The sequence below is a fragment of the Meles meles genome, chromosome 12 (genome assembly GCF_922984935.1).
Source record: "Meles meles chromosome 12, mMelMel3.1 paternal haplotype, whole genome shotgun sequence".
NCBI classification, from domain to species: Eukaryota; Metazoa; Chordata; class Mammalia; order Carnivora; family Mustelidae; genus Meles; species Meles meles.
The window spans coordinates 92157371-92183121 of record NC_060077.1 but is presented as its reverse complement, the minus strand read 5'-3'; the positions used below and the strand labels follow the sequence as shown (position 1 = coordinate 92183121).

Here is a 25751-nt window from a genome sequence, read left to right as displayed (position 1 = left end):
ATGCGGGACTCATCCGGGGAGTCCAGGATCATGACCTGAGCTGAAGGCAGTTGCTTAACTGAGCCACCCAGGCACCCTACGTGACTTGTTTTACTGAGCAGCACTGGCTGCTCCCAAGACAGTTTCAGCCAGAAAACATGAGAGGAAGAGCATGCAGACACAAGCGCATGCAGGGGACAGCAGGCCTACCAGAGGACACTCAGAAAACGCGCTGCAGACAAAAGGAAGATTTCAGCAAACAATACTGAGCATCTGCTGGGACAGGCGTGCTTCGGGGCGATACGTGCGTGGGAAAGGGCTGCCATTTATGTAGAGAATGGCAGGGGCTTTCCCAGTAACCCTGCAGAAGTTAGGCAGGATTTGGCCTTCAGGCCATGGGAAGTGACGGCGCACGTGGAAGTGGTGGCTCCTGAAATGGAATCAGCTGATTTTGAGACTCAACTGGATTTCAAAGAGAGAAGTGTCAAAGAATAGTCAAGATTCCAATGGTCCATGTACCAAATCAGGGACACTGCAGGTGAAACGGGTGTGGGAGGGTGGACGAAAGACCGGTTTCCATTCTACATGAGTCAAGTTTCCGACAGGAAATATGCAGGAGGACCGGGGTCCAGCCCTTAGTAAGGGGGCTGGGTGGGGTGGCCCGGGAGTCCCAGGCATCTGAGCTGAGAAACGGATGTGCAGTGAGCAGGGGGAGGAAGAAGAGGCCAACCCCAAGTCCTCTGTGTGTCAATGGCCCACTGTCCTCCTCCAGCTGCAAGTGCAGAGAACGTGTGTCACCAGCGAGACCCTCACACTGCACACACACGTGTTTCCGGGCCAACACACTGGGTAAAGTTATATTGCTCAGAACTGCTTACAATATATTTTACAAACAGCTTTTGTTAACTCACTAATATGAACACCCTTTTAAGAATATAAATTGGCATCATAAACCTCTTGCAATTAATTCTTGGGAACTCTGCCAAATACATCAGGTAGGTCCCACGAAATCCAGAATGTCACATGATACCGCCTACTCTGGCGAGCATGAACCAAGCTTAGTAACAGAATATCCAATACCCGTCAATACTCAACAAACAGGAATCAATCTTCCCGTGCAGCAGAGGAAAAGTCGATCATCGACGGATAGCCCCATAAGACTCATACCCCGTTTGAGTCCCATCTCTTTTTTAAGATTTTACTTACTTATTAGAGAGAGGACGAGAGCGGGGTGAGGAGCAGAGGGAGAAGCAGGCTCCCCACTGAGCAGGGAGCCCAATGCGGGGCTCGATCCTAGAACTCCAGGATCATGACCTGAGCTGACGGCAACTGCTTAACTGACTGAGTGACCCGGGCTCCCCTTGAGTCCCATTTCTGAGACGAGACTCGGGGCAAGCAGAATCACAGGCCCTAGAGTGCAGCCCTTTTGGATGTGGTGTTGCAAATGTTAAAGCTGACATTCCAAGAATCCACAAAGAGATTCAATGTGTTAGGCTTTGATTTTATTTGTAATCATAAGAGAAACATTTTTCATAGACTCTTAAGTTCTCCATTAATGTGATTTAAATAATGAATTTATAAAGATTGAATTGATTTGTTTACATACACTCAACTGTAGAAAAATTACATTCTGTTTGTTTGTTTGTTTACACCATCAAATGCAATCAAGCCAAACAAGATGGTTAACTAAAATGATTACTGAATGCAGCATTAGCTGATGGCTTTAAATTTAGAACCTGTTACTGATGTCAGGGCTGATTAGATTTGTTCTCTATCTAAAACTGATGCTATTAAAAGCTTTAAGCAATTTAGATGTAGTCACTGAGTAAAATCCCAACAGGGTGAGAGAAATTCTATCAGAATTGATTTTGCAGTGGTGACTTTATATGTGCACAGATGTTGGGGGGGGGTTCCGTGATGGGGTAGAAAGAAAGAAAAGGGTGCAGGAGGGATGGTCGGTTGGCATCAATCCAAGAAAGGTAAAGAGCCTTGGAATAGAAAAAGTACTCATCTTCACACAGGGAATCCCAAATGGCGTAAGGATATGACTATTGCTCGTTTCTGTTTCAGAACGTCCAAGAAGCAGGCAAAATAAATGAAGGGGAAGCAAGAGGTTAATATGGCATCATGCTTTAGTTACTCCTCTACAAACGAACCCACAGGGAAATCATGGTAGCCAGTGGTGGGACCAAGAGTTTTACTAATAAAAGGAACGTGTGGTAAGAGCAAGGGTAATCTACACCCTGTGAGGAATGATGATGTAATGTGAGCACCTTGGAAGCTAAAAGCCCACCACGGGGATCAGACCCATCAAACTGCCAGGGAGGGTCTAACGGAAGAATTGTTCTTGTGCTCCAGGGAAAGAGTGAGTCCAATCCCGGGGCTCCTGCAGCCGGACTTGGGGAGATGTTGCAGGTAGGGGTGACTTCAGAAAGGTGTCCCATGGGGACAGTATGCCATTTTCAATGGCTGTGCCTTTCAAATATTTTGTGACTGGTCCAAATGTCCTAAGACATTTTAAATGGGAAGGAAACATTATTTCCTGGACCTGAAGTTCTCTGGATATTTAGATTCTATTCCTTGCCAGGTGTGTGGGAGAGCGTATCTGTCAGTAGGTCAGATCTAAGCCGGTAGGTTCCCCTCATTATCAATGCAGCTTAGCCAGCTCTAGGAAAAAGGCAGCGAATAATTTGGATCCCTCTATGTAGTTCCACCTAGCAAAGAAGAAATAAAGAGAAACACTGTTACTTCCATTCAGATGATGGGGGAAGGTAGTCTACAATGTAAATAGGAAGATTTGGTGACGAATTCAATCTAAAGTACGGAGCACATGGGAAGGTGACGATGTGGAGACCCGGGGTTTGTGCAGTGAAGGACGGGCCCCCCACAGGAACCCACTGACCTGTTGATTTTCTCATTCTGAGCATGCTCCCCATCATCAACAGCACCCAGCGGGAGCATCATCACACTCTTTTGGATGGTGTCCTGGAATATTCTGGCAATTGGTATGGTTGAACCATCCCGGATCATGTCTGGCTCTGTTCCAAACACTGAAGCACAGGGACAGAAGGCAGTTGAATGAAATAATGACAAGACTACCCTAGTCATCTTCTCAAATGTAGTGTTTGTTTTATCTTTCCCTTTTTCTTATTTATTTAACCATTAAATTTGGTGCCTGGGGTAAGTAAGCTTCTTGATACCATGCAGTTTTTCTTCTAAAATAGTCAATAGAGTCAAGAAGAAAGCCATGGATGTATTCTTTACAATTACCTACTTCAAAAAAAATTCTTTTAAGTAAAACTTTTATTTCGAACTGTAGATTTTACAGAAAAGTTGCAAAAATCACACGGAGAGCGTCCCCATATGTTCCTTACTTTACTTTCTGTGATGTTAACATCTTATGTAGCAATTGTACAATTATAAAGAACACAAAGTTAACATTGGAATAATATTATTAACTCCATTCAGACCTTATTTAATTTCACCAGTCCTTCCCTTTATCCATTCCAGGATCCAATCCAGAATCCACATTGCATTTTGTCACTGCTTCTTACTCTCCTCTGGTCTATGACAGTTTTTAATCTCTCCTTGTCTTCCATGACCTTGACCCACTTGAAGAGTACTGATCAGTTGTTTTGTAGTGTCCCTTCATTTGGGTTTGTTTGATATTTTCTCATGATGGGAAGAGGTCTTGCATTTCTAGCAAGAGCATTAAAATACAATGTACCTACTTTTATGGTTGCTTCGTGAATTAAATATTTGGAAAGTGGGACTTCTTTGGTTTTGTAACCAGTAGACAAATAAACAGCTTTATTCAACTATCACCTGAGTGTTGCGGTGTTTGTGCCCCACTGTCAAGGTAGCCCATGAAACAGTGTTAATGGACACCCGAGGGCCTAAGAAGCAATGGCTTCAAACCGTCCAGACCAGAAGATGAGTTGTCAGTGATGGGAGTGGAGACGCAAAATAAAATGAAGTCACAAAAGGTAACATGCCATGATGCCATGTCTTCTGTATCCACAGACTAAGGTGTGAGTGTGAGTAAAGACGATGTAATTTGTTGGAAGAACTGGTTTTGCACACAATAAACCAAAACCTTTCCTGCAAGAGTATTTCTGGTCTTCACTGCTGACATTGACATTTCAATCACACCTCCCTCTTCAGCTGGGGTTACATTTACCTTCTTCCTAATATCTTTTCTTCCTCTTCTCTTAACTTCCAAACTTTACTGGTAAAATACTCCTCCAGCTGGGAGCAGTAGGAATGATTATGTAGAAAAGTGGGGCTCTAAGTCTTAAGCCTGTCCTCCAATTTTTAATGTCTCTGTCCTTTGTACAGATAACACCGATAAAGTGTTACTGCTCCCAGGTGGTCTGGACCTCCAATTCCAACTCTGCTCTCTTAGGGATGTGCCTAAGGCCTCAGCTGCGATATAGTGCCTGTCGTCCCTAGAAACACGTGTCAGGGTTTCCCCACCTGGCTTTTGGGGACACCCTGAAAGCCCCACTGCCTTTCAGAGGGTCCACTGTGTTGCAGGCATTGGCAGAGTCACCCTCCTGCTGCAGAAGCCGGAGACTGGATATCCCTTCTCCCTGCCCAGGCAGCCCGGATCCAGATGTGTGTCCTGTGCCCCAACCACAGGATTCTGCCCGGGACTTGGAAGCATATGCAGACAAAACAGGCACCATCTGAGAAATTCCAAAGAAGGCTCTGCTCCCTTCCCTACTTCCAGGGAAGCAGAGCGGCCCTGAAAAGACCACTGGTTCTAGAGTCAGAGAGGCCCGAATTGAGTCCCTGTGTTTGGTAATTTTATAAAATGAGCATCCGCAGGAAGCCTCTCTGTGGAAATCCCAGGTGGCCTGCCGTGGGGCTGTTCGTATCAGAACTGGGCCCCATGGAGAGTGCATTAAAGACCCAAACCCTGTGCGCTGGGTCCGTGGTTAGCCCCTTCCAGGGTGACCCTGACTCTTGGGGAACGGCCTGCCTTCATACAGTGGGTCTCACTTCCTGTTCCCTACCTCCTGCTGGCCCGCTACCCTGAAATCCCAAACCTCTCTGTGACCAAGAAGAACAAATCCCCACAGGGCGGCCCAATGTCAGCTTTGTTATCCCATTAAATTTGAGCTCCTTTTCTGTTTTTTAAATAAGAGTTTTGTTTTGTTTTTGTTTTCATTTGGTTTCTTTCTGGTTTGGTTTGGTTTTAGAGAGGGAGAGTCGGCGTGCACACGCGTAAGTGCCAGAGGGGTGAGGCAGAGGGAGAGATCTCAAGCGACTCTGCGGTGAACCCAGCCCAGAACCGACACGGGGCTCGAGCCCACAACCCTGAGATCATGACCTGAGCTGAAACCAAGAGTCACCCAGGCGTGCCTAGCTCCTTCATTTTAAAGCCCCGATTTCCTATTCTTCCATGCAAACGCAGCTATGCCTTTTAAAGGACATTTTTATATGTTGGCCATCCTTTCCATAAGTATCAGACGCTCACAAGTCCGTCATTTTGTCCCAAATTCAGGCTTCCAGATGTGAACCCAGCTTTGCCACTTCCAGCTGGTGCCCTTCAGTGAACAAATTCCTAAATCTCTTCCAGGCTCACTTAGTAAACTGGGGAAGGCTGTGGGGAGGGGTCGGGGGACGGTGCGTAGGAAGAACCCTGGGCGGAGTTGCTGACACTCAGTACGGAGCCTGTCTGAAAAGGAGAGCCGAACGGAAATTCTGAATGAGCCTGCTTTGTCCACGGCCCCGCCAGGCACCACACCCTGGTCCCACTGAAAACTGGCAGCTCGAGGTACCGCGCGTCTAACCTGTTTTGATGGCTCTTTTTGCTGCAAGATACTGATTATCTTTAATATTTGCCATCCATGGCTGCAGCCCGAGCGTCATAGAAACAGCCATCTGGTTGGAACTATTTCTTTTGGAGAATATATTTTCAAGATGCTGTTTCACCTGAAAAGGAACATTTTCAGTTGTAAGAGAAAATTTCAAGTTATTTTCCCGTGCAGTGAGTAAACAGCAGTCTTTGATCAAGAAACTGAAATCCCAGCCCAACAAATTCGAGCGTCGTGATTTTACCCTCATTTTCACAGAGGGCTCAGTGAGCAAGCAGAGCCCCTGGGACTGAAAGCTTTAGCGGTGAGAGAAACTGGTCTCCCTGCCTTTCTATCTCCAATCCCCTTCCATCCAATTCTCAGCCCCGCGCCCTCCCCATCCTGACCACAGTGACAGATCGCTAATGTTTGGTAATTATGAAACACAGTATGACTTCTCCATTTGAACATCCCTCTTCTCAGACTTGTCAGTACCTTAATGACAATTTTGGGAATATTAGGCATTTGTTAATTCTTGAAAAGTGGGGGGTGATTCCAAACCAGGCTATAAAGGAGCCTTTTGTCAGCCTCCTTCTCTGTCCCCTGGGCTCCATTCCAGTGGCCACTGTGGAAATCCTCCCAAGAAAAACTCCACACTCTGAAATATCCCTCCCGTTCATCCCTTCAACAAACATTTGTTGAATGCCTGTCACGCTGATAGGAATGGTACTAGGTGCCGGGAACACAGCTGTGAGCAAAACCAGGGTGGCAGGGGGTCCCTGGTGAAATCCATACATTGTAAGAAAGAGAAACAACACATCCAAAACAGGAGGGAGGAAGCGCAGGAAACAGGGACAGACACAGGGAAGGATGTAATTAACGCTAAGAAGACAATAAAAGAGGTTATTTTAGGATGTAATTAACGCTAAGAAGACAATAAAAGAGGTCACCGGGATATAGAGATTTGGGAACATATTTGCGGAGCTCATTTATTCAGAGTGTACTTTCTGTTGAACTTGAGGTAAACTGATGATAGTTTGATAATTTAGACAGAAAACTCCTTCCAGATAACATTTTCATTAAAACGGCTGCCTTCAGACTGTTGATTCCAGACACCAAGGGCAAACCAGCTACAGGTCTGAGCGTCTGCAGCCGCACCAGGCCACAGGCAGTGGGCTTCTCCAGCTGCGTGTAGCCAGTCTTGCCTTGATGTCAACTGTTCAGTGTAGAAATACTTCCCATCACTCCAACCCCAAACGATTATTTCTCTGACTACTATAATCGCATATAATTACAGAGATTTTTACCGAATGAAAATTATATTAGTTTCTTGACATTTGTCCAGTCCCTTTTCTATCGGGGAAAGAAATGGAACTTCAGTGACGTCAGTGCTACCAGCCGAACAGCTCGCTGCACTGGGAGGCGACACTCGGCAATGGGGCTGCGGGAGAACAACGCACATCTGTTACCTGGTTTTCCACCACAGACGTATCCATGTGGGGGACCAGACGGATTGAAAATTTCCCTATAACTTGGCCAGGGATGACCGTTTTAGCGCCAGGCTCATCAAATGCGCCCTCAATCCCATGGATTGAAAGCGACGGGTACCTCCAGAGGTGCATTAGAATCTCCTCCTGAGGGAAAACCAGATTATTTTACTATATAAGAGAAGGTTCCGTTAGAACTCCGTGGACTTGTCCCGCCTGTGTCACCCATCTCTGTACATCTCTGACACTGCTCATGACAAGTTAATCATCACCTCCCGTAGACATGCCTGGACTGCAGCACAGGTCCTCCCCTCCGGCCCGAGTCCCTCCGCCGCCCCCGCCTGACCCGAGCTGCTCCACAGACGCAGGCCCCTCGTCGCCTCAGCTCTGAAGTTAATAGATGGCAAAGGGGCTTTCAGAATTTGGGACTTGATTAGGAACTTCTATCCCCAATCCCCATGACGATCAGTTGCCTAGGAAAGGCATTTTCTTTTCCAGAAGGCTTCAAAGAACTCTGCGTATGTTTGAGCTACTTTTCTTGCCTGCTATGGCCAAGGCAGAGCTGGTTGCAGGGAAGAGATCTATCACTTCTGTTGGGCATGGTTCTCCCCCTCCTGGCAGCCCCCCAGAGGAGCCTTAGCCACCACACACCATAGCAGGCACAGGATTTAAAAAGAAGAAGGGGAAAGAAAACATGCAAAATTTCCAGAAATGAATGCTTTAGGCTCTGGTTTTTTTACTGCCCTAAGGCAGTCACATAGCAACGTACAGACGAGCCCCAAAGGCTCTTAATTCTGTCCGCTGAAATGAACACTTAGGGGGCTTGGAGCTGGAAAAATCTCAGAGCGTTCTCAGCTTTAAGCAGGTAGGAAGCATGGGCAGCACAAGGCTGGCATGGGATCGAGTCCAAGAAACTACTTGGAAAATCCCTTGGAACTGAGTGATGGCCACCTGAGGCCAGTGCCAGTCGGACCCCAGAGTAAGTTCTGGCTGCTCTAGACTGAGGGAGGTAAGTGGCCATGAAAGCGAAATTCTGCCTCCAAATGACTGCCCACACTCAGTTCTGAGATGCGCAGACTCGCAGCCCACGGTAAGTGTGGAACGGGAAAAACAGGCTTTGTTACTGGCATGCCTTCAGACTAGCCACCAGTTGTGACCATACCTTGGTGTCAAACAGAAATCTCTTAACCCGGCTGCTTCTCCGGTATTCTTCGAGGTCCAGATGGATGGCTTTGTACAATTTTCTCTCCTCTTCAGTAAGAGGCGCCACCCGGTCATAGATCCCGGGGATCAGAATGTGACCCGATGCGTCTACAAGACTACCTGCAAGGTACACATGGGAAACAAAGCCAGCAAGAAGTGACTGGGCGCTGAGTGGGACCATGAGTGACTCTCCTGGAGCTGCAGTGGGCGTTGTGACGGGCCCTGGTCCCCTGGCAGAGCCGCTGGCACCATCCCCACCTCCAAGGGGGTGGCTGGAGGAAGGAGCTGCTCTCCAGGCAGACTCAGGTTGAGTCAGACTCATTCCAATGTCCACCTCGTCAATGGCGCGATGGAAGTACATGGTAATCAGCTGTGACTTGCCTTACAGAAGTTCTCAATGATCCCTCCTGTGTTATAAATAAGGTCCCTTTCGAAATTTCAGTTGATCCTGAGTTAAAAAGTACTATATGTTCATTAGAAAAAATCTTCAATGCGTATGTGTGTGTTTACACAAACATTCCTGAGGAACTGACAATCCTCTTTGCTTCTTGGCTTCTCTCCCCCTGCACACACCATCATATAATAAACGCTCATCTTTAATCAAAAGCACAATACCCTTGAGGTCTAGCCTATGAGGCCTGCATCAACCACAAACACCTCCCGAGTGAACACGCAGACGCACTCGTCTGTTATTTATGAAAGAGTTTGGGGATTAATAGGAATGGGGGGAGGGGTCATCAGTGACTGTCCACAGAGGAAGTCGAGGCGGAAGTTCAGTAAACACTGCTCACCACCTCGAGCACGTGCTGACCAAAGCAGCGAGCAGACTATCAGAAACGGTGACAAATGTATCCGGGGCATCTAAATTCACCCTCAGGCCCCCTGGGGCCTTCCATTCAAGTAAAGACACTTCAGAAAAAAATGCGCTCCACATTCTTAATGTGACTTTAACCTGACATTGGCAAACTACTGTTTAGCACTGTATTTCCAAATCTTCTTGTCGAGGCCGACAATTACACAGCAGAGGCCGGAAGGCTCGGGCGGGATTCCCCTCGTGACCGGAGGCCTGCTATGTTCAAGGCACGGGATGAACGCCAGGGACAAGAGGATGTGTGAAGACCCCTGTCATCAGCGACAGCGTCTCCACTCACCACACAGGCTAAATGACAAGTGTGACCCTCACTAAACCCAACGGCAGGTGGTTTGGCTCTCCGTGTAGACACAACAGAATCCAGGGTAAACACCCTACCAGAACCCACAGGGATGGCTGTAGTGTGGGACATATTGGGTGTCCCAGCACTTGGAGATGATCCTAGAAGGCAAACGCCAAGCTCGGAGATGTCAAGGCAGCAAAATAAGAAGGGAAGCCTTTGCTGCTTGGTTTTCAACTATGTCCTCCTTAGTGCCCGCTCCCGGTCCCCCACACACTTTACCCAAAATTCTACAGCCGCACTTGGGGTGCGGTCTGCAGCCCGCTGTGCAAGAAGCAGCCTCCTGGCAGCACTGGCTTACGGAATTCCCTGCATTGCGCCCAACAAAGCGTATACCATAGTAAAAAATGGTACCAGCCCGTTAGTAAAATTCAAGTCAAACAAATGTTGGTGCCAGTGATTGGAACTGCCTGTCATTGACTTGCAGGCCAACCTCTGTACCCACACCAAAGTCAAAATCAAACATAAAAGCACCATCAGTAATACAATCACTAAGTCTTCCCTTAGTGCCTGTCCCTAAACTTCTGCTGACATTCTCATAGGCAAGGACAGAGCTGCAAAGAGTGAGAAACAGACCCTGCTCACAATCTGCCTGGAAAGCAGCAGGGTGAAGAGACCCTGTGGATCCACAAACAAACAGCCGCAAAGGGGTGCAAACCGCAGGTGCGCAGAGCAGGCCGGGAGCCTGCAAGGGGGGGGACACGCGGGGAAAGCCAAGGCGGCATCACCGTTGGGCCCAGGAGATGGTGTGGGACACGCCCGGCCCAGCCTCGGTGGTGAGAAGCCAGGAGTGCTGGAAACCCCAAGGCTCACAACACTTACGACCTGCGATGCTCTAGCGGCCAGGATGCTTGGCCTCCATCTCCCGACACTGAACTCTGACATTCTTCTATTTTTCCAGCTGGTCTTGCCAGATATTGTCATGGGCAGCATGGAGGGGGTCAAACTAGGCTGGGGTTTGAGCAGCATGGCCTTTCTACATGCTCACAGCACTTCTCCAGCACACCTGGCCCGGCCCGGTCCTGGCGATGGTTTTGAATCACGGATGCTCTTTCCTCAGGATGCGGGGCAGCCTTCCCAGCTGTGGTCTGCGCAGCGGACACAGACCCCGGACACAGACCCCGAGAGCCGAGGAGTAGCACGTCCTCCTCTCCCTGCCCCTCCCACCCCGCTCAGCTCAGCACAAGGTGTCCTCCAGGCACTGCCACCGCAGGACCAGGCAGAGGGAAAATGCCACACATGGCTGTCCCTGCTTCTGCGACCCCCGCCTCGCCCCAGTTCTCCAGCACTGGCTGCATTCCCATGAAAACAGGATGTTGCTGAGAGAGTTCATCTCCCAGCCCCACCCCCTATCCCCCTTGAAATCAAGATCCTCTGAATTTGAAATAACTTCTGCAGCCACTAGGGCCTCCTCGGCCAAGAGCCCAGCCAGGAAATGCTTGGGAGGCAGAGAGGGTTGTGCCTTTGAAAACTGCACCAGGGAAGCAAATGTAATCCTTGATCCCCAGGAGTCCTCTTGGATTTTAACATGTTAATACTATGGGGTAGTTGGTGCTTATAAGAGGGCCCTACCCCCACTCCCCTGCCGTGACCTTCCCTGCCTTGAGGCTTTTAGGAGAGTGCAGGGAATGGTATTATCCACCACAGGAAAGTGTTGGAGCTGAGGGCTCTGTGCAAACTGGGCATCTGCGCCCCGGCCATCCCCCACCCTCCAAACACACCGCAGTCTAAGTCTCTTTGAAGAGGGGGTGGGCCAGTTTCCCTGTGTCCCCCGGTGAAGACTCCTGTGCCTTTCACACAGCTAGCACTCAATAAAGCTTTATAATCTATTAGCAATCACAGTTACCAGGGTCATAGAGCTGAGGAACTCAGAAGACAGAGAGATTAGGAACTTGCACAAGGTCACACAACAGCAGGGAGTTTCCTCACTGGTGTGCAGGGCATCTATCCAGCTACAGGGGGAGGACCTGATGGAACCAGCTCTCCTGGGTCATCGTCCCTAACCAGCAGTGACCCCACAGGAAGGCATGGGAGCCAAGACGCTATTGGGGTCAGCAAACAATAATGCTTGTCATCAGTCTGAAGTTCTATCCCAAAGTCCTTCGGTCTTCGTACAACACATATGAAAACCATATAGATGATCCAATCCAGAATCGTTTCATTATGGACTGATTATTTGATTTGTCTCCAAAACTTAAAGAAAGTGAAACCATATGCTTTTCATTCTGCTCATGTTCCTGATCTGATTTTTCCTTGCAGAGCCATATACTTTTATAGGACTGAATGGAATTCTATGCCTGGGTGAAATCATACAGTCTCAGAGAATGTCATGCCATGATCATGATTGGGGGAGACTGAAATGCACTGTAAAGATCTGATGATGTCGGGGCACCTGGGGGGCTCAGTGGTTTAAGCCTCTGCCATTGGCTCACGTCATGATCTCAGGGTCCTGGGATTGAGCCCCACATCAAGCCCCACATCGGGCTCTCTGCTCAGCGGGGAGCCTGCTTCCCCCTCTCTCTCTGCCTGCCTCTCTGCCTACTTGTGATCTCTCTCTGTCAAATAAATAAATCTTTTTTAAAAAATCTGATGATGTCATTCCTAGGGAAGAAAAAAATCAGTTCTGGTAAAACAGAAAATTAATTCTTTCACCCCTCACTACCAAATATTGAGTTGCATGCTATCTGAATTCTCCTAGCAACATTTTGAACACTTTAAAGGAAAATGGATTGTTGTTCCCAGCATGGGAAATATTGTCAAGATTCCCATTTTCGGAAAGCTAGACGGCCATAAAGAACAGACAGATGAGAGGCAAATGGAGAAGAAGGACAGGTGGATGGCAGAGGGCCAACACCAGAACCAGACAACACGTGAGAGGGAGACACGGAGCTTTCATTGTCTTCTTCGGGGAATGACGGAGCACAAGCTCAACAATCATAGAGATGGTCCTGAAGACCACTCAGCAGGTGGCCCAGGTGGGCTGATGGTGCCCAGTCCGAGACTGCCAAGGCCAAGGGAGTGCGAGTGAGTGGAGCAGAGGTAAAGCTGTGTCAAAGAAAGAAAAGAGACTTTTGCTGATCAATCCCCACAGAGGACGTGATTTTGGCAGTTTGTCTGCCCAAAAGGGTCATGCGGTAATATTTTCATAAAGGTACCCCGCAGGCCAAGGAGACAGATCAAGTATTGCGGAGTCTGAAGAACACCAAGTTGTGAACATAAAAGGGCCGCATCCTTGCCAGGATTGCAGAAAGGGGCTCCTCTGAGTGAGGCTCCTGAGGATGAAGCTTCCTTCACCACCAGGATCCAGCCCACATGCAAGCAAGGGCGACAAGATGAATCAAGGCGGTCAGAGAGGACACAGTTGCCCTCTATCAGAGCACACACGTACACACAGCTTCTGCCGCTGAGCTCCAGGTGCTCTACGGGAGGGCAGGAGCGGACAGCAATGAGCAAACCAATGGGGGACTCTGGGCCACTGGAGGCCACAGAACTGGAAGCAAGGAGCCAGGTGGTGCCGCTGTCTTTGGCATCATCTCTGGATCTCCAGAGGGTCCTCTCAGGGCCCCCCGGTGTGGCCAGATGTGTCACAACACCCAGTAAAAGAAGGGGTGAGCTGGGGCGCCTGGGTGGCTCAGTGGATTAAGCCGCTGCCTTCGGCTCGGGTCATGATCTCAGGGTCCTGGGATCGAGTCCCACATCGGGCTCTCTGCTCCGCAGGGAGCCTGCTTCCTCCTCTCTCTCTCTGCCTCTCTCTCTGCCTGCCTCTCTGCCTACTTGTGATCTCTCTCTGTCAAATAAATAAATAAAATCTTTAAAAAAAAAAAAAAAAAGAAGGGGTGAGCTGAGGAAGAGCTTCCATCCACGAACAACAGTAATGTGGACTTAATAAGCCCAAGGAACATTTAGCCAAAGTGGGGGAAGCTAAGAAAATGGTTTTTCTTCTACTCCACCCTTGCTCAGAACTGGTTTGGAGGCCAAGGAAGGAGAGAGGCACTGAGTCAAACAGAACCATATTCTAGTAGATTCCTTGATGCTTATCCTTGATGAAATGAAGGGGCGCCTGGGTGGCTCCATCAGTTGAGCGTCTGGCTTGTTGTTTCAGCTAAGGTCATGATCTCAGGGTCATGAGATTGAGACCTGCATCGGGCTCCACACTCGGTGGGGTCTGCTTCTCCCTCTCCCTCTGCCTCCACCCCACCCACTCTCTCTCAAATAAATAAATAAATCTTTTTTAAAAAATGAAATGAGATAAGACATTACCAAGAAGAGCAACCAAATCAGCCATTGGTTCGTTGAGGACACCCCCAAAAGTTCCTGAATGAAAATCTTGATCTCTGCACTTCACCTGGAAGACAGGTGAAAGAGAAGACAGGTGCTCACCTCTGTGGTGGCTCTGGGCATAGCTTTCACGTGGCAGAGAAGACCCCCACACGATATCCCTCAGGACTCAGGTGGCTACCTGCCAGTCACATCACTTAGAGCACCTACCCCTCCCTTATCTTCATTTCTCATTCTTTTCTGAATCCCCAAAACGGATTTCTGTCCTCAGTTGTTTGTCTCACACAGCTCCGTCTGGGGCCAGCAGCCCTTCTCCGTGTGGCTGAACTCTATGTATTCTGCCCATCTATCTCTCACCCCTCCTTCCAGAAACCATCTTCTGTTTATTCTTTTCTTGCAGTTCTATTCGTGTCTCCATCGGTGACTTTCTCCCTGCTTCCCATTCTGGAGCTCAGTCTGTGGTTCATAAAAAAATGAATGGTTTACCATGGAAAGACTTTCTCGGTCTAAATTGTTGTCAGTATGAATAGAAAAGCTAAGGGAAGCTGAACTGGACATCATACTTGGGGATCACAACCACCCAGGACCCACTTACAGGTAAAGAAACTGAGGTGGTGAGGTCAAGGTGTCCGCACGAGGCTTGCGCCAGGGGAGCTAGACTCCCATGCAGCCCAGCCATGCCGGTGTCTGGCCTTCTCCCCTGACCACACATGCACATGGGGCTCCTGCACGGACCCGCTCACGACAGACCCTGATCAGGCAGTCAGAGTCACAAACCCCTGAAACCTCTCCCTCCAGAAAAATGCACACAGCATGGTCACTCCAGTTGGGAGGCTTCCTGAATCCCCCAGTTCAGACTGGTGGGACCCCCAGGCCATGCCTCCAGCTCAGAACTCTGCTCTCCCCAGAGCTTTCTCTCTTCTCCCCAAGATCCCAGAACAGACTCCTCCCTCCACACCACTGCAAATACCTCTACCCTGAAGTAGCTGTTCCCTCGCGTGCCGTAAGTGAGGGCTGGCTTCTTCTGGCTGAGCCACAGGTTGTCTGAAATGACGATGTAGTCTACACTGGAAAAGAACCGGTCCTTCTCCTCTCTGACCAGCTCCTCCAGGCCCACAGAGCCTGCTTCCTCCATCCCTTCAATGACGAATTTGATATTCACAGGGAGATCCTGAATCAAATTAACAACAGAATAAACCATTCAGGCCAAAAAATCGCAAGACTTGCCCATTCATCTTTTCAGATCCAGAATTTGTTTGCATGTGACATAAACTCAGAATTATTACATACATTCAGTGTATGGGTTGTCCACACTCGCATCAGCTCCGTGCACAACAAAGGAGTTGTAACCAAGACAGTGAAGGAGAATATAATGGAAGACCAATGTATATGGCCTCAAGCATGACCCTGATGGGTTCAGCACGAACCCTAAAGGATGATTCGGGGAAGGAATTCCTGCAGGAGAAGCAACACCCTCACTGTGGAGCTCTGCTAGTCCCCCACAGAGACACGCTTTCCTCCTTCTACCCAAAAGGAACCTTTCAAGAAAGGTTACTAGATTACAAAGCTCTTTTCCATCCTCATAATTCTGAGCATGATAAATGAGAACTCTTTCCTTTGAAAGACTGTCTAATGTTTAAGCCTCAGGATAATTTTTATTTCAAGTATCTGTTATATTTCAGTTCTGAGTTCAATCTGCCTTTTAGCTTATTCAAAGGCTTTGATCTTGCAGCAAAATGGAACTTGAGTTTTTCTCTAGTTAATATTAGGGCACAGAATAGCTCCTTTAAAATTTTTACAATGTGCCTTTCCCCCATTTGGTTTTGATCTTTTTGTATCTTTATAATTTATAACTTCATATCTTTGAGAGCCACATGAAGAAGAGAGGTCAAAGTCTTTTCCTGGAGAATAAAACACACACAGGAGAACTCTAGAAGTAATTCTATGCAGATAAACGATGGCACAAACATACTAATTAGTGAGTGGGATTGACTCACCAAAGATTAACAAAGGCAGGATGAGTGGAGGATTATGTATTAGAAAGTAAGTGACCTTCGATCATTCAGTTGGTTAAGGGCATTTTGGGATAATGATTTGTTCAAATGTATCCCTTGCATAGATTTATTTCTATGTGTCTTAAGAAGTTAAACTAAAGTTCTGATATATTAATGTTTGAAAGCTCTATATTAACATTTAACTAGAAAACAATTGCTGAGAAGTAGTTGGATAGCTTAAGAATTTTCTGGCAAAATAATATACAAGCCAGAAACCACAGTGTGTTGGGGGAGGGGGTCAGGCCAGCTGCCAGGCCTGGGTTTCGTTTCCTGCTCTGTCACTGACACACAAGGGCCCTGGGACAAGCCATCTCACCTCTTGGCCACTCAAATCCTTACCTGTGCAATGTGGGTAATAATCGTTGTCTGACTTTAGTAACACAATCCAGTGATGAGAGGTGCCTTCAAGTGTTCAGTGAGCAACCAGAAAGAGAGGATGGAGGGTGGAAGAATCGGGGGGGAGGGGGCAACGAGAAAAGAAGAAACCTGCCCTCATAAAGGACCTCACACTCACAGGCACTAGGGTTCCTCTGTGTGTGATCTCATTCACTCCACTCCAGACTCCTGAAGCAGAAATAACTGTTCCTAGTTCACAGAGTAGTTCACAGAGCCTTAGTTCACAGAGCCTCAATGAGGCTCAGAGAGGTCAGCTGACTCGTCCAAGGGCAGGGAACATTTCTTACGTTTTGGTTGTGATTATGCAAGCTTCAGAGGTGACAGTTAAAAAGCGAAGTAGATTCTGGCCTTTATACAGGAAGTTTCTTATAAATATTGCTTTCTCCCTTGGGAGAAAGGAGGGAGGGAGGAAGGAGGGGATGGCAGAAGGAGGGAAGGAAGGAAGGAAGGAACGAAGGAGGCGGGAAGTTGTCATCATCTTCGTGGCTGTCGTCATCGTCACCGCCATCACCTTGTCACCGTCATCATTGTCATCATCCTAGTCATCATTGTTATCATTGTCCTCATCATCCCTGTCATTGTAACCATCCTCATCCTCACTGCTGTGACTCTACTCACTGTCCTTGTCCTCACTGTCCTCATGGTTGTTGTCATCACTGCCGTTGCCATCACCTTCATGTCATCCTCGATACCCATATGATATCATCGTCATCGTCCTAGCCACACTGTTGTCACTGTCTTCATTGTAGTCGTCCTCGTCCTCGTCGTCACCTTCATCATCATCGCTGTCATCATCATCACATTCACCAGCAACATCATCGTCATCATCAACATCATCGTCATCATCAACATCATCATCCTCACCGTCACAGTGGTCGACATCATCCCTTCCCAAACACCCGGTCACCTACTTCCTCCAGGGATCTGAAGGTGCTCACGGCGTTAATCCACGCTAAGACAGGCCCTTTGTTGTCGGTTGCTCCTCGTCCGTAAAGTTTTCCTTTAAAAATGAGGGGCGAGTGTTTAGAAAAGCATAGACGCCTCTGCCGAGTTGAGTGAGTTAAAAACAAAGGTAGTTTTATGGGTAGTCGTTTCAACAGTGCTTTCCATTTTCCCCGGCACAGATCTTGCTTCGAGGCCACAAAGTCTGATTTCTGATGTACAAACAGTATGGTCATGAGCTCACCAGATGATATAAACTAATTTGAAATATACAGGTCCCTTCGGCCTCAGTAGGAATTGGCTATGTCATCCAGGTTCACTGAAAAGGACCTGAGGATTTGTTGCAGAATGTCATGTAACATAGTCTCTCCATTAACCTTTCTTCTTCTTTTCTTTAAAAAACATAATTACATTTAGTATTTTAAAAAGGAAAATGTGTGACCTAGACGACCTTTTCCTCCCAAGAACTCCCATCTTGGGAGTCAAATTGCCCAGGGGCACACGTCATGGGTACATAGCTCATAGTTTCTTCCCCAAATGAGGAAAAGGCAGCCTCGTTGGACAGCTAGTGGACCATGAGACTGGTAGCATTTTTCCCATTTGTAACAAGAACAGGGAAGGCCTGGAGCTGGGGACAGGAGGCACATCTATGATTCCTAAGCCACAAAGAACCCAGTACCAATGTGTCACTGACCGTCCACTTCCGTCAGCGTGTAAGGGTCTGTGAGCCACCCGTCTTCCTTTCTAGCAGGCTGCACGTCCAAGTGGCCATAGAAGCACACAGTGGGTTTCTTTGGATCATTCCCCAGTTCGGCCAGGATGATGGGAGGTATCGGGAGAGTCTGACCATTAGGCAGCTAGAAACACACACACACACACACACACACACACACACACACACACACACACAGATCACATTAAAAAAAAAAAAATGTTTAGTTCGGCCCAGAAAATCCAGACGTCACATTAGGAGTCCTGTTTCTACCCCTGGGTTTTAGTAGAGCCCACAGAGTTTCTCTACTCCTCACTTTATCTGCCTCTAAAATGGGTACCATGGGGCGCTTAGTTAAAACATACAAGATAATTAAAAGTTAAGTGCTTCCTTGGATGCACAGGGGCAAACAGTAAACTTAATCGAATAAGCTCTCCAATAAGACCTCAGAGTCAATTAGGTGGACGGGGTTCTGGAAAACACACACCGTTTGGAGACACACCCGTGCTGGGGCATGCGGATTAGGGATCGCCATTCGCCCCTGGGACATAGTCATGAGCAGTGACTCTGAGGAAAGACTGGAGCCTTTGAGAAAGGTGCACGTGAACGGAAGGGAAAGGACAGTTTGGGAGAAATGCAGCCGCACGAGAGGGATATGAGGAGTGCAGAGAGGTGGGGAGTGGCTCCCAAAATAAGTCGGCCTTTGCTCACCCGGTCCACTCGCTCTCCCCTGCCCCCCAGTCCTGACACGATGAGAAATCAGTAATACCGACTCGTCTGGGACCCGATGTCATTTTTTGTCCTTATTGGGGATCGAGATTACGGGAGCATTTTTGAGGAGGATCAGATCTGAGGCAGTCGCAGTCTTCCGACACCCAGGGGAAGGCCTGGCCAATGCCCGCGGGAGCGGCGGCGCGTAGAGGGGAGGGGCTGCCCAGCACCTGCTGATCACCCAAGTCCACGGAGTCCACGCTGGCCCCCAGGCGCCGCAGCGCGTCTGCCGCCAGCGCCGTCATTCTGAAGAGCTCTTGCCTGAGGCGGGGCAGGGGCTGCACGGAGTCACTCTCCACGGCCACCCACTCCTTAAGTGTCTGTAAGGGAAGGTGACAGGTGATTCGTCTAAGGCGGGGTCAACCACATCGACCACGTCCACTCTAGGTGACATGACCTGAGGGCAGGAGGCACCAAACCCCCAGGGCTCACCACCTGCACCCGAGACGGAGCTGGCCAAGGCGATATTCAGGGGTGACCGCAGACGGGCAGAGACGTCTGCTGCATGAAGAACGGGGCAGGACCGGCCAGGGAGAAGGCTGCCTTCCGGCACACTGGGCCTGTGCCTCCTGGGACCCACCACGTCTGGTTTCTCGGGAACCAGGAGCAGCTGGCTGGCACCCCTCCTCCGGGACCCTGGGCCTCCCACAAATGCCCCTGGAGGCCTCTGGAACGTGCCGCTCACTCTGAGTAACCACACATTGGCCTCGGCTGGGCCGCAGAACACCTCCTGACCACCCCCCGCATGTTGGGTTTGTGGTCATCCTCCTGCCCACACCTGCAGAATCCGGTAGGCGGTGTACCCCAGGGCCGTGTAGGCAGACAGCCTTGGCTCTTGGCCCGAGTTCCACCCCTTTGAGTTGAATGATTTGCATATGTTCCTCAAGTTCGCAGCCTCGGCTCCCGCTTCACATGAGGGCAGTGCTCTCTACCAGCAGGCTACCGCGAGCGTGATGGGGCACACAGCAAGAGATAACTCTTGGTCTTTATCCCGGGCTCTTGGCCAGAGCACCTACAATCTTTGTAAACTCCTGTGCCATAGAGGTGCTGGGAGCATCTTTTGTTCAGAGACTCGCTCTCCGACAGGAGTTCCTAACGCAGAGCTCCTAATTCCCTTGGGATTTCCTGGGAGACGGGAGCCTATTTTGTTCTAGTGGGTTCTGGATGGGGGCTGGACGCTGGAAAGACCAAGCCATGATTAGAAACTTGGGGCTTCCCATCCCCTCCCCCGGGGAGGGAAGAGGGCTAGAGATGGGTTAATGCTCCTTCATGCCCACATGATGAAGCCTCCATAAGCTTCCCAGAAAGTTTGGGGTTCAGAGATCTTCCAGGTTGGTGACGGCAGCCTGGGAGGGCGGCGAACCCCAACTCCAGCAGGACAGAAGGTGCCTCCAGCCCCTGCCCAATGTGCCTCCTCACCCGGCTGCTCATATTTACCCTTTATCGTGTCCTTTATTACTAACAAAGGGCACATGTAATTAAGTGTCTTCCTGAGTTCTAGAGCTGTTCTAGCAAGAGATAGGAGCAGAGCAGGGCTCACGGGAGCCCCGATTTGCAGCTGCTTGGAACATGTAAGTCACTGGGGCCTCCCTACCACGTGCGCCTGGCATGCACAGCTGGTGGGGGGCGGCAAGAGGGTGACGCTCACACCAGCCAGGCGGTGTCAGAAGGGGGTCGGACTGTGGGATGCCCCTTTGGTGTCCAGAGAACTAGCCAGTTGCCTGATGTGTGGAAAATGCACACATCTGTCCACGGAGGTGAGGGGAGCCGTCAAAGAAAACAAGCATTCCTTTCTGTGAGGATTAGAAAAGATGTCGCGCATAAGACTCAGTTCGGTGCCTGGTCCCTAGCAGGTACTCCATAAACACCAACAAATACCGAATCATCGAACAATCAAGCATTTCCCATTACTGGGGCTCGACTTGCTTATACTGAGCTTGCCACCATTTTTATTAAAAACCAAGCGTACTTCGGGTGACTGATCTTGGATTCCCCAACTTATTCCTGTTAGATCTGTGTCTGGTTGTAGCACTTTCATTTGTATTACAAAGAAATTAACCAAACCTGAGGAATGTTGTGTTTCACACCTGAGACTGGAATTTATAGAGCAGACGCTGGCACGTAATCCATAAAGGTAACGGATGGGACCACGTGAGGGCGCTGCGAAAGGAGAGTTTTGGCTCAAAGACCCAAATGACCATATCTCCACTGCATGCTGTCCCTCTCCCCCTGTCTGAGTCCCCACTCAGGCTTCAAAAACCCAGTAGGCACCATGTCAAGTCAATATGCCAATGAGCACGTGGCAGGGTGTCATGAAGGTCAGGTCCAGGAGCAGAGGCCATTCAGCACTGTGTGGCAGCAGGAGACACAAACTCTTGACTGTTGCTCACATTGGCGGGGAGCTCCAGTGTACATGTACTGAACACAAACGGTGTTCACACGGCATGGGGGTTCAGGGGACAAGGTCCTGTGACATGTCGCCGAGTCCCCAGGCTGTGGTGGACTCACCCATGTGCCAGTGGACAAGCGGGTCAGCGGAGGACAAGGGGACTTGCAGGCTGATGGTGGCTATGCCCCTTCCCTGCCCCCACCTTTCTGCTGCCCAGCCTCCCTCCCTCCTCGCCTCCCCCCCATCTCCTCTCCCCCGAGATGTACACCCTCACCACGGACAGTTTGCCGCGGCAGGAGTTCGGAACGGAGCAGAGGATTGTAAGGAGGAGATAAAGTGCACAGTGCACAAGGACTACAGAAGAGAGTTGACCTTGAACTCGGCAGAACTCTGGCCCTGAAGCTTGCTGTAGCCAGATGGTACTCTGGGGTGGTGTCAGCGGCGCATGGTGGGGGGGATGAGTCTCAGGCAGGCTTTGCAGGAGGAGGGGACCCCTCCTCCAAAGCAGGGAGCAGGCGCTCTGATGAGCTCAGCGGGCATCATGGCTACACAGACAGCCCAGATCAACACGCTAGGAATGCCGTCTCTAGAAGGAAAGGCCGAGGAGGAATCTCTTCCCTAAACGTAACCAGTATTTATTAGTTTAACTGAGTGAGGAGCCATAGGCATTTTACATGGAATTAAGTTTTCAGGCAAAAAACAAAACAAAACAAACAAAAAAACCCCCAAACCGCACCTCCCAGCAAATAAGCATTCACCCAGCTACCCAAAGGGTATGCCCCACAAGTACCTGGTGTGTATCATGTCTCCTACCTCTACAAAGTCGTTCTGATGGAGATCGATGTACTGGAAGGCCTTCTCCAACAGCCCGGGGGGCGGCGAGGATGGAGAGAACATGCTTCTGTCCAGCAGCAGCAGGGAGGCAAGGAGAGAGGATGCCTGGAGTGGGCCATAGGGGAGGGACAGCAAAAATAAATACCAAATTTTGGACGTTCAACCTTCCAAATCATTCAAGAATGCTTCTGTTATCCAACACAGCTGCTTCCGGTCATTGGGGCTCAAATAGTAAAGTGGTGGAACAGGAAATGCATTTCTTGCTTTGTCTTCCCCGAAACGCTTCATTTTCACCGTTTAAGCATTTCAAGAAGACAGAAACCAAGAAAACAAGCTTGTCTTTCAATGCCGCACTTGGGGTTTTCCTGTCCTGCCATCCTTCCCATGGGCTCTCGTCCTGAGAAGGCAAGCCAGCGCGCTCCAGCCCTGGCCACCTGGGGCAATATTTGTAGGAGAGAGCAGTGCGAAGCCCTTTTCTGTGCGATCAACCAGCTTATTGGAAAAAATGCATATATTTTGTAAGGACTCTCTAAAATCTGGTGCGGTCTTGTGGGTCTCTCCTACCTGCTCCTGAAGGTACAGGACCTGCCAAAGAAACTCATGAGCCATGCTGCGACACACAACACGGGAGGCCTGGAGACCATGTGGACACTGTCAGCCACACTCTCCCTGGGAGGCCCAGCCCTGCTCTCCTCTTCCCTCTCTGCTTCCATCCCTGAGGGGCCCCCCTTCCCTGCTGCTCCGCAGCCATCCCCCCATCCCCACGGTGGGCTCCGGGCTGGGCTCGAGCGGAAAAACCAGGTCCAGAGGAGAGGAGGCTGACCAGGCTCGGAGCTAAACCAGTTAGTGCTCGCCTTCCCCCAGCTCTTCCTTCTGGATTTTTGCACTTTTTACATAGAACTATTTTAGATGTAGGCTGCTCCCTCCCTCCCTCCGTCCGGTTCCAGGGGCAGGCAGGACCGACCAAGGCAAGGACTGCTGTCTACAATACACGAGACCGAGACTCAGCAATAAGATCCAAAGTGACCCAGTTTAAAAGTGGGCAAAGGATTTGAAGAGACGTTTCTCCAGAGAAAATGCACCAGTGGCCGAAAAGCACATGAAAAGGTGCTCAACCTCATTAACCACCAGGAGCTGAAAATCACTTCTCACCCAGGGAGCGGGTTAAAGTCACCAGGAGCTGAAAATCACTTCTCACCCAGGGAGCGGGTTAAAGTCACCAGGAGCTGAAAATCACTTCTCACCCAGGGAGCGGGTTAAAGTCACCAGGAGCTGAAAATCACTTCTCACCCAGGGAGCAGGTTAAAGTCACCAGACTACAGGTGGGGATGTGAGAAGGCCCCTTCCTGGCCAGGCCCGGGGATGGTGGCCCAGTCATCGCCTTCCTCGTGGCAGCCAAGGGGTAGAGCTGATCCAAAGGACCATCTGTGGACGAGCAGATACACAAAGACGTGGCCACGGCCACACACAAGGGGATGTCGCTCAGCCACGGAAACAGACGGAGGGCTGACCCACGGCACGGCAGCCACGAGCCTTTAGCACACAGTGCGAAGGGACGGACACCAGACACGAGATACTACAGAGGCTCCCAGCCGGTGTCTGTGAAATGTCCAGAACAGGCAAATCACGAGACAGGGGACCTTGCTGACTGCCGAGGGCTGGGAGGATTAGGGGAAATGGGGAGCGAGCGCTGACGGACAGGGGGTTCCTTCTGGGTGGCTGGAATGTTCTGAAATTGTGACGGCTGCACAGCCGGATAGGCTCACAGCCGCCAGAGTGCGCACCTGGGTGAGGTGTAGGGCCTGGGAATTAGGCTGCGATACGGCCGTTATAAAAAGAGCAATCATCAGTAGAAGCACTCATTCAATAATATATTACTGAGTCAGGGAAACGTTCATAAAGGACGCAAAGGAGTGGGTGAAAATAAGGTAAAAGGGGCACCTGGGTGGCTCAGTCGGTTAAGCATCTGCCTTCAGTTCGGGTCCTGTTCCCAGGGTCCGGATCGAGCCCTGGAGGTGTTGCGCTCCCTGCCGGGCAGGGGCAGGTAGTCTGCTTCTCCCTCTGCCTCTCCCCCTGCTCCTGCTCTCTGTCACTCTCTCAAGTACACAAAATCTTAAAAAAAAAACAAAAAACAAAAAAAAAGGTGGGGGGGGAGGGAGCCAGGCTCATTCACGAACAGATTAAGAACTTGGTCCAGTAGATGGGGCCAGCGGGCCGCTGAAGAGCTCCCCTTGCTTCTCTCCCGAGAGGAATGAGGCTGGATTCAGCCAAGCTTGGCGGCAGCAGAGCCAAAACACCAAAGGTTTCAAACAAATCCGGAGGAAAAGAGTCCTCAGACCCACCGCGGCAGGAAGATGGAGCTGTGGGCACCCAGGAAAAGCCTCTGATATGGAATAGGCTGATTTTTTGCAGCTGATACACCTAAATCAATATTTGAACTCTTCTTACTCCTGCGTTCAATTTCCATTAAAAATTATTCGATGCTCCTCTCTCATAAAAAATAGAAAGGGGAATTTGAGGAAGAAAATGGAGCCACGGGCAAAGAAGGAAAACGGTGAGGAGAGGACCGAGAATCTTTCCAGTTTCTGTGGGAACCGCCTCCCTTCCCAGCGGGAGCTGCTGGCCAAGGACTGGTCTTCCAGAAAGACCCGCACACTTCCCTCTTCACTCCCTCCCTCCCTGCAGGGCAGACTGAGCTCTGCTGTCCTTTCACGCAACAGAATTCTGGAGATGTGGAAAGCTGCTGGAGAACGGGAGTGGAACCAGGAAGGCCCGGGCTTCCCTGTGCTCGGGGGACGAGCAGGCAGCCCAGCCCTGGGCAGCAGGGGCCGCCCAAGAGGAAACCTCGCTTGCTCCCCAGGCTTCTGCTAATTCCAGCTGGTTGTTCTTTGACTTGGAACAAGCACCCTGTGCTGAATCTCAGTTTTAAACACTTTTGCCTTTTCAACCCTCTTCAAGTCATGCCCAGGTCTGCGGTGTAACCAGCCCTGGGCCCCAGGCTGGCTCCTCCTCCTTGGAGGCTCGCTCTCCCTCCCCCAGGCTGCTGCCTGCATCCTGGGCCTGTCTTCGCTGTGCTCTCCCCCAGCTCTGACCACGACTGGACAAAGTCAGGTGCTCTGTGTGCTTAGCGGATGGCAGCCTTGAAACCACCACGAGCTGCCTTCGCAAGGTCACTCCCACCCATCCCCCACCCCCAAAATAGCAGGTGCCCTAAAAGGGGGCTAGGAATGGGGTAAACTGCTGATGAAACCCACTCCCTCCCATTTGCTATTGCTGGTGGATTTCGATGTCGACTAGAATAAACAATAGAAAATGAAAACGCTGTTGCCTCCCGCCCCAGACAGCCCCGGCCAAGCTGGCTTCCTCCCCCATGCACACAACGGCCAGCGGCCAAACCCTTTTCCGCCTGTAAGAAACCTCAGTGCCAGCACCGACTTGCCCACCGAGAATTCCACTCACCGAGTCTTCCGGAGTCCGCGTGACTGTCTTACAGAGGCTGTTCTGTCCTGTGCCTGCTTTGATAAAATTGCTATCACCCAGAAAAAATGCTTTATTCGCCTACTTTATCTCACCATGACAGGATTAAAAATAAAATCCCCAACCCCAAACCAGGCTTTCCTGACCTGACCAGGTAAACTCCCCGGCAGGCGCTGCACTGAACCCAGTGCTCCTGCGGAGATTAACTAACTCCGTC

The 25751-nt window shown here is 49.9% G+C and overlaps 1 protein-coding gene across 1 annotated transcript; it reads right to left on the bottom strand.

The window, feature by feature from the left end:
* Window positions 1–1459: 1459 nt before the first annotated feature.
* Window positions 1460–25751, bottom strand: CNDP1 (carnosine dipeptidase 1). The gene is made up of 12 exons (XM_046024770.1): window positions 25517–25751; window positions 22037–22162; window positions 19005–19154; window positions 18046–18208; window positions 17321–17409; window positions 14930–15130; window positions 13942–14026; window positions 8430–8590; window positions 7250–7414; window positions 5778–5919; window positions 2882–3029; window positions 1460–2693 (listed from the first exon to the last, which is right to left on the bottom strand). Exons 2-12 carry the CDS (start codon window positions 22118–22120, stop codon window positions 2627–2629), a joined length of 1455 nt encoding a protein of 484 aa, XP_045880726.1. The 5' UTR covers window positions 22121–22162; window positions 25517–25751; the 3' UTR covers window positions 1460–2626.

Bases quoted from the DNA above. Each gene is read 5' to 3' on its own strand.
- CNDP1 (XM_046024770.1), bottom strand. From the start codon at position 22,120: ATGTTCTCTCCATCCTCGCCGCCCCCCGGGCTGTTGGAGAAGGCCTTC. The intron at 19,155-22,036 runs GTAGGAGACATG...CTTCCCTTACAG, and splicing joins ATCAGAACGACTTTGTAGAG to ACACTTAAGGAGTGGGTGGC. The intron at 14,027-14,929 runs GTATTTGCAGTG...CCTGTCTTCCAG, and splicing joins ACAGCTACTTCAGGGTAGAG to GTGAAGTGCAGAGATCAAGA.